Source organism: Solanum tuberosum, unplaced genomic scaffold, assembly GCF_000226075.1.
Source record: "Solanum tuberosum cultivar DM 1-3 516 R44 unplaced genomic scaffold, SolTub_3.0 scf00091, whole genome shotgun sequence".
NCBI lineage: Eukaryota > Viridiplantae > Streptophyta > Magnoliopsida > Solanales > Solanaceae > Solanum > Solanum tuberosum.
In genome coordinates, this window is record NW_006239016.1 from 261,619 (window position 1) to 273,625 (window position 12,007).

General features: G+C 32.4%; 2 protein-coding genes across 2 annotated transcripts; one reads left to right on the plus strand and one right to left on the minus strand.

Moving 5' to 3' along the window:
* The first annotated feature begins 1,263 nt into the window (after nucleotides 1-1,263).
* Nucleotides 1,264-1,858, plus strand: LOC102593129 (histone H2B.1). Its single transcript, XM_015308712.1, has one exon. The coding sequence runs from the start codon at nucleotides 1,322-1,324 to the stop codon at nucleotides 1,751-1,753; it is 432 nt and encodes a 143-aa protein (XP_015164198.1). The 5' UTR covers nucleotides 1,264-1,321; the 3' UTR covers nucleotides 1,754-1,858.
* A 937-nt stretch (nucleotides 1,859-2,795) lies between these two features.
* LOC102593467 (probable ubiquitin conjugation factor E4) lies at nucleotides 2,796-6,121 on the minus strand. Its single transcript, XM_006347146.2, has one exon. The coding sequence runs from the start codon at nucleotides 5,997-5,999 to the stop codon at nucleotides 2,940-2,942; it is 3,060 nt and encodes a 1,019-aa protein (XP_006347208.1). The 5' UTR covers nucleotides 6,000-6,121; the 3' UTR covers nucleotides 2,796-2,939.
* Between the last annotated feature and the right edge of the window lie 5,886 nt (nucleotides 6,122-12,007).

The following is a 12,007-nucleotide window of genomic DNA, read 5'->3' on the forward strand; positions in this document are numbered from 1 at the left end:
TAAAGAATATCTCTTGTTTTCTAATCCATGCACAGTTTAATTCTGTGGAGAAAAAAGATCTTCCGGTTGTAATTTCTCACTTTATTTTTACTCGTTCAGGTAACAGTCTGCAAGATATTAATAATGTTATTCTAATTTTATGTTTATTTAACTAAATAGAGTTTTACGTAATGAAAAAATTACTAAAAAACTACATATTTTTGGAGATTTTTATTAACTATCTCTTCTTTCTTAGGAATGATTTATTTTTAAAGAGGATTGCCTAAGTTAATACTTCGATGATTTCTGCTTGTTAATACATATAGTCATAAGTATATCTTGTGTTGATGCGGTCATGCGGAAATGGGATAGTAGACGAAAGATTCACATGAGAAAAGATAAGTAAATGAGCCTCTACTTAAGCCTCCAAAGAAATAGGTAAATGAACAATTATTTATTCTCTATCAAAATCGACCTTGAATCCCTTGCAAACTAATGAATGTATATAAATAGCGCACCTTGAACTACAACAGGCTGAAAGTCCAATAAGTATATCTTGTGTTGATGCGGTCATGCGAAAATGGGGTCCCGAATAATTGTAGACAAAAGATTCACATGAGAAAAGATAAGTAAATGAGCCTCTACTTAAGCCTCCAAGGAAATAGGTACATGAACAATCATTTACTCTCTATCAAAATCGATCTTGAATCCCTTGCAAACTAATGAATGCATATAAATAGCGCGCCCTCAACTACAATGGGCTGAAATACCTGTATGCCTAATCTATGTAGCGTGGGTTGTAATACCGTAGCCATATTCAATAGTGTATAGAGTTAACAAACTTGGAAAATAATATATCCTTTGTTTGCATTTAACTGTCACAATAAATTTTATACAATTAATAATGAAAATTTTAATAAAAAATGTAGTTTAACTAATATATTTCTTTTTAACTTTTAATTATTTATCTATTTATGTGTTATTTAATTTTAAAATAATTTATACTAAATATAAAATAAAACAATTATTTTATCTTAATATCCTAAAGAGGACAACTAAAGGGGAAAATATATGTAGTATATTTTGTAAAACAAAGGTGAATGGGGGAGTACTTTTTTCTTTTGTCTTTTCAGTTTGTAAACAATTAAAACAGAGAATACGGAACGTCCATTCTCCTTTTCATCAACGGTCCATAATCACGATCCGCGTAAACCGATAATAACCAATCAAACAACAGAATCAAAACCCTATATAATACTCACTTCCCCCAATTCATTACCTCATCACTCACGCATTCTCTTCATCAAAACTCCTTTTCTTCCTTCTGTTAAACATCTCAACAATGGCACCAAAGACAGGAGGGAAAAAGCCTGCTGAGAAGAAACCAGTAGAGGAGAAGAAGGCCGAGGAAGTTCCGGCAGAGAAGAAGCCGAAAGCCGGAAAGAAGCTCCCGAAGGATGCCGCCGTCGACAAAAAGAAGAAGAGGACAAAGAAGAGCGTTGAAACCTACAAGATCTACATCTTCAAGGTGCTCAAGCAGGTGCATCCTGATATCGGTATTTCCAGCAAGTCTATGGGAATAATGAACAGTTTCATTAATGATATATTTGAAAAGCTTGCTCAGGAAGCATCTAGATTGGCTAGGATTAATAAGAAGCCTACAATTACATCTAGGGAAATTCAGACTGCTGTAAGACTTGTTTTGCCTGGTGAATTGGCTAAGCATGCTGTTTCTGAGGGAACTAAGGCTGTTACTAAGTTCACTAGCAACTAGGGTTTGAATTTGTATTTTGGGTCAATGTAAAGGATGTTTGATTTCGATTTGTAATTGGCCTTTAAAAGATTACTGCTAATGAATTAAAGCTTTTTCCTACTGAAATTCTGTGTTGGATCTGATTTGTTTCGTTATTTTCTTGTGAAATTTGGTGTTTCCTATCTGGAATTTATTTTCAGAGCATGATTGTGTATCTGTGATGTTCAAAGTAAATGATTATGTCAACATACCAAGTACGTAACAACTCTAATTTCTCAAAACAATACTAATATATATAATACTCACTGCACCATAACAACTGAGAATTGTAGCCACAAAGTAGCAAAGCTACACATAATATGAATTGAACTCCCTTTTAACCAATGGCTAATTGTGCCTGCATCTCAAATAAAATTCTCCAATGTTTTACTCAGCCCATTAATTCTCAATTAAATTAGTCTGCTTCTCTAATTTTTGCTAATAGCCATACCTAGGAAAAACTTTAATGTTTATTTTGCGGTTCTGAGCAAGTTATTCAAGGATTATTTTGTTGTACAACAGTTTAAGCGTTTCATAATATTATATAGATATTGTTTTCTTCTTAAGTTTTAACTTAATTCTGTTTTAGAAGTTGAACTAAATCTTGTATACCACTCGACTTACAGAAGAAGTGCTAATTATTTTTGTATGACAAGCTCTTGTTTCTTCAGCATCAAATAACTTTTGGCCGACCAAATTCAGTTCACCTATACATAGTTGTATCTGAGAAGTCCATAATGTGAACATGTTAAGAACATCAGTTCCTCTTTATTCTTGGAACTTAAAGAAGGATTATATTGACCTTGGTAATGAAAAAAATATTATGGATTGGACTATAGACTTAACATATTTGGAGAATTTTAATAGCTCAGTTAATTAATTATTTGAGCTTTTATTTTGTTGATGAGAATTCAAGTTTTAATCCCTCCCACATTCCACCATAAAAATAAAATGAAAAGTAAAGACTTTAAATTGTTTTTGGAGTATTTATCTATTTCTGTAAGAAGTAATCAATTACTACAAGTGAAAAGAAGAACTATCCCATAAAGGAAAGAAAACTCAATATAATACAATGATCAGGGGTAAATGTAGAAAAAAGAGAAAATCCCTACTCAATCAAATTTCAAGTATCAGTTGTTTGTATGGTTGTATTTGTGTGTTACAAATTCTAATCCTCCAAAGTCTTCTGCGGTTCATGGGACCGGATGAACTCTTCGATTTTCGCCTTCAACTTGGTGTTGGGAATCAACATGTCCGCAGTTAGATGAGACCGGCTAAATGGGTCTGTACTCTGACTAAGAAGGTGCCGCTGAATAACAGGCCGGTCCATTGTTTTCCTCGAAAAGGGAAGAATGACAGGATCCTTCATTAAAGTATATTGGATCGGGTCAAGGAATTCATCAGGAATGTCTCCAAGAGCAGCCTCAGCATCCAGTGCTTCTGAAGCTGCAGTCTTGGCCTTTGCAGCAAGGTCGATGAACTCTTGTATGATACTCATATCTTCACCAATTCTTCCAAGGACATCAACTGCAGCACTAAATATCTGATCACTGTACGATCGACCATCTCTTATAATTGCAGCTGGAAAGATGTTCTCCTTATCTCCTCTCGCCAAATGCACATATATTTTCACAATCTGTTTGAGCAACTCTTTCGGACGAAATTCATACTTTTCAGGGTCTTTCAAGCTAAGAGATTTTCTTTGTGGACCTACCAGCTGTAGTAAGAAGTAATTCAACATGCTAGCAACTCTTTCCACCATCTCAGGAAGAAGAAAAGGGACAGTGATTTGTTCTGAAGTAAATGCTAACAGGCTCACATCTTCATTTGCCAATTTCATATCAGTTTGAATTATATTCTCTTGTGAATGGAACAGACTGGTTCTCTCCTGCCTTTCTTGAGCTGGTTTTCGCTCCCATTCCTCTGTGTTAGACATTTCAGCTTCCAGCTCTTTTAGTTCAAGAATTTTACCGAGACTTTCATCGAGAAGATAGATGCTATCATTAATCAAGAAGTTTAAGAAATTCAAATAAACACCCTTCTCCTCCTCCTTCGCGATCCGTCTCCATGCATTCTGGTGACTTGGAACTTGCCAAAGATATTCAAGTAGTTCAGCAATGTTGTGGCGGATATTAAATTTATCATAGAACTGCGTGTGGGAACCTGTAAATTCAATGTCAACATAAAGCTTCAAAAGATTTTTCACAAGGTACTGCAGAGAGAGTTGATGCCCCTCAAACAAAGTAGACATTGCAGTAGAGCTGTAATCACGGGGCATCCAACAGTTTAGAACTTCAACCATCTTTGCTCTAAGGTAAGGGTTTCTGATATATTCTGGACTTGCCATGAACAAGATAATGAAATTCATGAAGTCGTCCAGCAAGACACCATCCAAAGCTTCAGGAATCCGAGAAGCAAAACTTAGCAGCTCCATGGTATCTTCAACGAAGTGCTCAGGCATAGATGCAAACTCCATAGGGCAAGGGGAAGGTAAAGGCATCTTAAAACCACCAACAAGCCCGACCAGCCAAACAAGCATCAACCTGTAGAAGGATAATGCACGCTGGAGAAGTCCTCCATCCCTCAGTATTTGGGCTTCATAGCATAATTCTTCCTGTGAATACGACTCAAGATCTTTTTCCAAGTGAGATATTTCCTGCTGCAACTGTGGCGAGGGTGTTTGTTCTAGCATGGTTTTCATGGTAGACAAATCATCTTTACATCTTGAAATGTCCTGAACAAGATGCTTAAAGTCTGAAAATGCTTTTAGGAGGCCGAGGTTGAGCACCCGTGCAGTCATGAAGAAGCATTCACATATGAAGGGGTATTTAGCTTTCTCACTACTTGATATTGGGTTGTTATAGTGGAGAATTGAAGGTCCACCATTGTCATTCCCCGAGCTTGTAGCTTCCTGAGATGCCAACAACTGATTTTTTCCAACACTGCCATCTTTAGAGACATCAACTTTCCCAGGATTATTTTGATTTATCCATTCAGAGACTTCTTCTGATGATGCATGCAGAGCAGTCAACTCCCTCAGTTCCAGACGGGTGCTAGAAAACACATATTGGGGATCAATCTTGTCCCGTTTTGTCAAATTGACATCTAAGAAAGGTTCACAAAGCCGAAGCATAACGACACTGAGATTTACAAACATGCCTGAACTAGCACAAGATAATGGATCAACCTGCAACTTTGCCCTTGACGAATTTTTGTTTATAACTGTTGCAAGATATCCAAGGACATTTTCACGAGTGGTTGAATTTTTCAGAAGAGTCATCAGAACTTCTGTCAAGCCATCATACAAGTTATTCATAACAGTTGTGATTGTTGTGTAAGAAGACAAGAGATCAGCAGGACGACCTGTGGCCGATTCAGAGAAACACTGCTGGCCAACATCCGGTTGACTCTTGAAGATTGTATGGTCAGGCAAAGCACTGACATGAAAGAAAGGACCCAAAATGCTTGTCATCTCAATAACTCTTCCATTCATATACTGACTATCCGGAATCCACCAAGGATGATTCACCAAACACTTTGCACCTACTGGATACTTAACCAAAAACAATAAAGCTCTGAGAGGCTGCTGAAAATTACCCAAAACTGAAACATTTAGCACAGTCCCTCTCAAATCCTCATACAACTGCTTCAGTATTGGTTCCATATTATCACAATTCCCATCCTTAAATAACTCATCCAAAAACCCAGGCGGACTTGAAACTCCACCACTACCACTGCTCCCACCATATTCATCCACAGAAGTTGAAAACTCGGAAAACAACAAAGGAAGCAACAGAGATACATTTGCTGGTGCCATATCCCAATTGGGAAACATATCAGGATTTCCTAAATGTATCCTACAGTATGATACAACAAGTCTCTTTACTTGCTTAACCACCAATCCCATCTCAGACCTAACATTCTTATCCTTCATCGACGCAATCTTCTTCCCCTCTTCATGTTCCCGACGGTAACAATTGACCAAATACTGAAATGGTGGTTCCGCCGATACAAAATTACCGGAAAGTCGGTCGATTAAAACCCTCTCCATCAAATCCCTAGACAACTTTAACTCTTTACCCTCACTCAAAAACTCCGCCGCCGTCATCTCTAGATACACAATGCGTGTATCGCTTACTAATGAATCAACTAGAGATACAAGTAAGATTTTCCGAAGAATTATATCTTCGATCTCTGCCGGCGTTCTCTGTGGTTTACAAGTCACCATGATTTCAACAACAATAAATTAAACAATTTTTTTTCTGGAAAATCAGCTGGATTAACAATCTAAAATATGGTTAAAATAAGTGTATACACAAAAACATTCAAGTTCGTTTCCTGCTCAAAATATTCAAGTTATCTCTATTGTTCTTTCTTGTTATTTTTTCTTTTCTGGTTCAGCAACCTTCCTATTTATAATAGTAATAATAAGAAACCAAATTCAATAAGGATTAGAAAATCAACTAGGACAAGTAAATTTTAACTAAAGATTAATTAAATACCAAATTCTAAGCAACTAAGGATTTCTATGTTAAATTAGGTCTTAGGCCTCACACCCCAAAATCTAGCTCAAAGGGAGGCCCAAGCCTTATAGGAAGTCCATCCATCTCATTAACCACCGATGTGGGACTTTTGTTATTTTTTAACATTCTATTCCAACCTTAAATTATTATTCCTATTTCAACTTTGAATTATTATTATTCCTACGTGAATATTTGTTGAATTTTTAAGTTCTTCAAGAGTAGTACAAATTAGAGAACAACTATTGTATCTTGTTCTTATTTTTTAGGATCCACACCATGAGTTTGAGAAGAAAATATGTGTATTCTTTCAAGTTCTTTATGTCTAATACCCAAGCTGTCTCATTATAATTTGTAATTGTCACTTGATAATATTGTAAGCTATAGTAAAAATAGATTGAAAATTTTGATATTAAGAACATGACAGAAACATGCATTTCTTTCTCAAAACGATTGTATAGATCCTAAGAAGTTCTAACAAGACTATTCTTCTTTAATTTAATTTTGTACTCCCTTCGTCCTAATTTATGTGATACTTTTCGTTTTTTGAGAGTCCAACATTTTAAGTTTGACTGGGAACTAATGCGTGGAATCTTCAAATTTGTTGAAATTAAATTTATATATTTATAAACTACGTAAAAGTATTATAAATCGCAATGATTGATAATGCAAAATATTTAAAAATATATATGAGAAAATTATGGTAAAAAATAAACTTGTTTGAATCTCGAAAATCGAAAAGTGTTACATAAATTGAGACGGAAGAAGTATTATTCTTCTTAAAGAATTTGAATATTCAAAAAATATTGTGATACATGCAATATATGTTCACACTGGAAAGTGGTTTATTATCCTTTTTAGAAAAAAATGCTTTTGTTTTGATTTTTAATTTAGTGGTGTTCCTTAATTTGTTATGATGTTGATTAGAATGGCTAAAGTTAATTTAAATTAATGAATGGTTTTACTCTCATAAATCTCGTTTCCTTTTGTTAGATTTTTTTGTTATTTTTTGAGTTTTTCTTATATTTATTATTTTTTAATTATTTCTTCATTAGTGATTCGTACACTATGCTTACATTTCTTGTATGCCACATCTTTCCTTAGAAATGTTTAGTAGGACTTTGCGTTATTTAATCAAAAATATTTTTTTCCTCATTACAGTTGTCAAATGGTGTAATCTATGTTAGTAATTGCTTTGTTTGATGAAACTTTTCATTAGCTAATGTTGGTGATTGTTGGCAATATTTGATTATGAGGCGATGACTGCTAATGTTGGTGTTTGTTAGAAATATTTGATTATGAGGTGATGACTGATGATAATAGTTAGCAATAGTGGTTATGAGGTGGTGATTGATGATATTTATGATTTAAAATAGTGTTAATGATGGGCGGGTAATGGTGGCTGCTTTAAGAATTGGTCTATTGGGTTTGGGTGTCAAATGAATGAGTTGAGTTGAAATTGTATTAAAATTGATTGAAACAGAAATTGAGTTGGGATTTGATCCGTTCAACTTTACTTTGGGCTCTAATGGGCTAAACAACAAGTTGGGTCTTGACCCACCTAATTTGACCCGCTTAATCTCAATAATTTTAGAGCAACGTTCACATATAACAAACAAAAAAATTATATTTGTATGTTATAACAAAGTTTGCATAATTGCACTCCATAGCAAACATATATATGTATAATTCGCTATACATATACAATTGAAAGTTATGTCTATTTCACTATACATATATACAAAAAGAAGCAATTGTAAAATTTGTTGGCTCCTCTTCAGATTTGTATAATTTCGCTGGCAGGCCATTTGTATAAATTGTTGTTAGCCTCTCGTTTGTATAAATCGTTGACAAAAATATTTGTATATATAAAAATGCTCTCTCTTTCGCTTTATACAAACATAAATTATACATTATACAAACATAAAATTGGGCAGGGGAATATTTTTATTGTATAATTATAAGTGTATAGGACGAATATATATGTATTTGCATGTGTATATACAATTTCTCGCGCTTTATACAAACAGAAACGCAATTTATACAACTCTGTTGTATAAACGAGAAAGAGAGAAAGACAAAAGAGAACTGGGCAGGGGAATATTTTTATTGTATAATTATAAGTGTATAGGACGAATATATATGTATTTGCATTTCGCTGGCAGGCCATTTGTATAAATTGTTGTTAGCCTCTCGTTTGTATAAATCGTTGACAAACATAAATTATACATTATACAAGCATAAAATTGGGCAGGAAAATATTTTTATTGTATAATTATAAGTGTATATGACGATTATATATGTATTTGCATGTGTATATACAATTTTATCTCGCTTTATACAAACAAAAACACAATTTATACAATTCTGTTGTATAAAGCGAGAGAGGCGAGCATAGAGGGAGCGAGCGAGAAAGGGAGAGTGGCGAGCGAGAATTTGGAGGGAGAGAGGCGACTGGCAAACGTTTGCTACGGGGAGCAATTAAATCAAACAGTAGCTACTCCATTTATTTTGGATTATAAGTTTGCCATTCTGTACAATTATCCCATAATTTTAAGGATAAACTACATAAATTCCACTAGTTTAGGTCTTAATTACTAAGATTCCTGATAGTTTCAAATATTACTTCATCTACCATATATTTGTGCTTAAGATACATGAGTTTGAATATGTGAGATACATGTATCCGTCGAATTTTAAAATCGAAATACATATTTTATTTGTTTAAATTAATTAGTTGTAACTGATTCCATAATTAGAGGAGTATCATTACTTGGGAGATACATGTATCCATTGGTTTTAAAAGTCGAGATACACGATTTGTTACTTTGAATTAAAGGGGTGTAACTTATTTCCTTAATAAAAGGATTAATTGATAAATAATTAACAACCCATTTACAGGATCCTTGCGTATCAACTTTAAGAAGTTTTCCTAAAATAATTAAATAATAAATCATAATAATTTTGCAATTGTAAACTTCATCTTCTTCATCAATTCCTTCTTTTGTATCTTAAAGTTTTGACTATTTCGGCCTTGAGATACATGTATCATCACTCGCGAGATACATGTATCCATCGATTTTACAAGTTGAGATACATGATTTATTACTTTGAATTAAAGGGGTGTAACTTATTTTCTTAATTAAATAATTAATTGATGAATAATTAACAATCCAAACGGATTTACAGAATCTTTGCATATTAACTCTAACAAGTTTTTCTAAAATAACGAAATCATAAACCATAGTAATTTTGTAATTGTAAACTTCATCTTCTTCATCAATTCCTTCCTTTGTATTTTAAAGTTTCAAGCGTCAGACAATTTAAGTTTGATCGAGAATTAGCGGTGGTATATTCAATTTTTTTGAAATTGAAATTTATATATTTATGAACTTCATAAAAAGTATTATAAGTCACAATAATTGATAATACAGTATTTAAAATATATATGAAAAATTTACGGTCAAAGATAAAGTTGTTTGAATATCGAAATCCGAAAAGTGTCATGTAGATTGGTACGGAAGGAGTATTATTGTTCTTGAAGAGTTTGAATATTCAAAAAATATTATGATGCAGGCAATATATGTTCAGTCTGGAAAGTGGTTTATTATCCTTTTTAGAAAAAAAATGCTTTTGTTTTGATTTTTAATTTAGTGGTGTTCCTTAATTTGTTATAATGTTAATTAGAATGGCTAACGTTAATGTATATTAATGAATGGTTTTACTCTCATAAATCTTGTTTCGTTTTGTTATATTTTTTGTTATTTTTTAAATGTTTTTTCTTATATTTATTATTTTTAATTATTTCTTCATTAGTGATTCGTACACTGTGCTTGCATTTTATTGTATGCCAGATCTTTCCTTAGAAATGTTTAGTAGGACTTTGCGTTATTTAATCTAAAGCAATATTTTCCTCATCACAGTTGTCAAATGGTATAATATATGTTAGTAAATGCTTTGCTTGATGAAACTTTTCATTAGCTAATGTTGGTGATTGTAGCAATATTTGATTATGAGGTGGTGACCGACGATGATGATAGCTAGTAATAGTGGTTATGAGGTGGTGATTGATGATATTTATGATTTAAAATAATGTCAATGATGGGCGGGGAATGGTGGCTGCTTTGAGAATTGGTCCATTGGGCTTGAGTGTCAAATGAGCGTGTTGAGTTGAAATTGGAGATATTAAAATAGATTGAATTAAAAATTGAGTTGAGATTCGAAATAGAAATTGGAGATATATCCTTATAGTATCGTTGACTAATGAGTAATTTTTGAATAAGAAATCTTACTGATAACACAACAATATACATATACTCTTATACTGTCATTGACTAATGAGTAATTTCTGAATAAGAAACCTTAATGACACTATATATATATTGATTTAGTATCAGTTAAGTGAAATTATCAACCTTAATGATATCAATACAATATATAATATTGATTACAATATCAGTTAAACAAAAATTATCAGTCTTAATGAATAAGGGGTATGAGTTGTATTTTTGTTTGATTGAATGAATATTTCTTGAATTACCTTGGATTGAGGTATGCACACGTAATTATTTTAAATTGAAAAAAATATATGAAATAGCAAACTATTAATTCAAATTAAATGCTATACCCATAATTTATTTTATTTGTAATTCGCAGCAAACATCCCATTTTTTTTGCCATTTGATTCGGTATACAATTAGCCATTCATTTCGGTATAAAATGCGTTTGTGTTTGTATAAAGCGAGAGAAAAGTGTATATACAAATACAAATACATATATTTTCATCCTATACACTTGTAATTATACAAAATACAAATCTTATTATACAAATTACAATGTATAAATGAATTTATACAAAATTGAACAATTTGTATAAAATTGAATGTATCTAGCGAATTATACAAATCAAAAGCTCCATAGCAAACATAAAATTTGCTATGGAGCGCAATTATGTAAACTATAACTATAACATATAAATATGATTTTTATGTTTGCTATATGTGAAAGTTGGTCTTTTAAATTTTATGACCAATTTATGTAGTTTTCCCTAAAAATTTTAACGGGTTAGACATATTTCCTATATTTGGGCTTATTTTAATACCTGGGTCTACATTTTAGCCCAATTTGGATTGCCCATGGGCCTAATGACTTGCAACTAGTTCTGGTGCGCTCAAGTTTAATGAGCAGAAAACGTATTTCAATATTTTTAGAATTAGTTCTTCCTACTCTTTAGAAATCTGAATTAATTCTTAATTTCGTCAAAAAAGCTTTAGTTGTTATCAAAACAAGTAAAACAATTTAATTCTATAACAATTGAACTTTCTATATAATTTTTTTTTTTGTACTTTAGATTATTAATTTGTTCTGTTTCATTGATTTTGTTCACATTTTGATTAACTTAAACAATTTCCGAAGAAAAACGTCACTGATAATTATTTCTTAGCTTTACAAACCTTAGAGTCCATTAATAAGTCCCCTTTCTACTAAATCCACCCTTTATATAGAGGAATTTATTATGTTTAAAATCAACCTTGCGTTATTTGTTTGCTTATTTATTTTTCTCAAAGAATGTGACTTGGGATACAGAGTATACTGAGAGTGAACAATCAAGTTTCATATACTCCCCGTTCTTTTTTACTTGCCAAATATTTCTTTATTTGATTTGTACGTTTACTTTTTATTTTTGACAAATTAAGAAAGTACAATATCATTCCCC

What these genes read in the sequence shown, in the direction of transcription:
- LOC102593129 (XM_015308712.1), top strand. Translation starts at nt 1,322, where the DNA reads ATGGCACCAAAGACAGGAGGGAAAAAGCCTGCTGAGAAGAAACCAGTA.
- LOC102593467 (XM_006347146.2), bottom strand. Translation starts at nt 5,999, where the DNA reads ATGGTGACTTGTAAACCACAGAGAACGCCGGCAGAGATCGAAGATATA.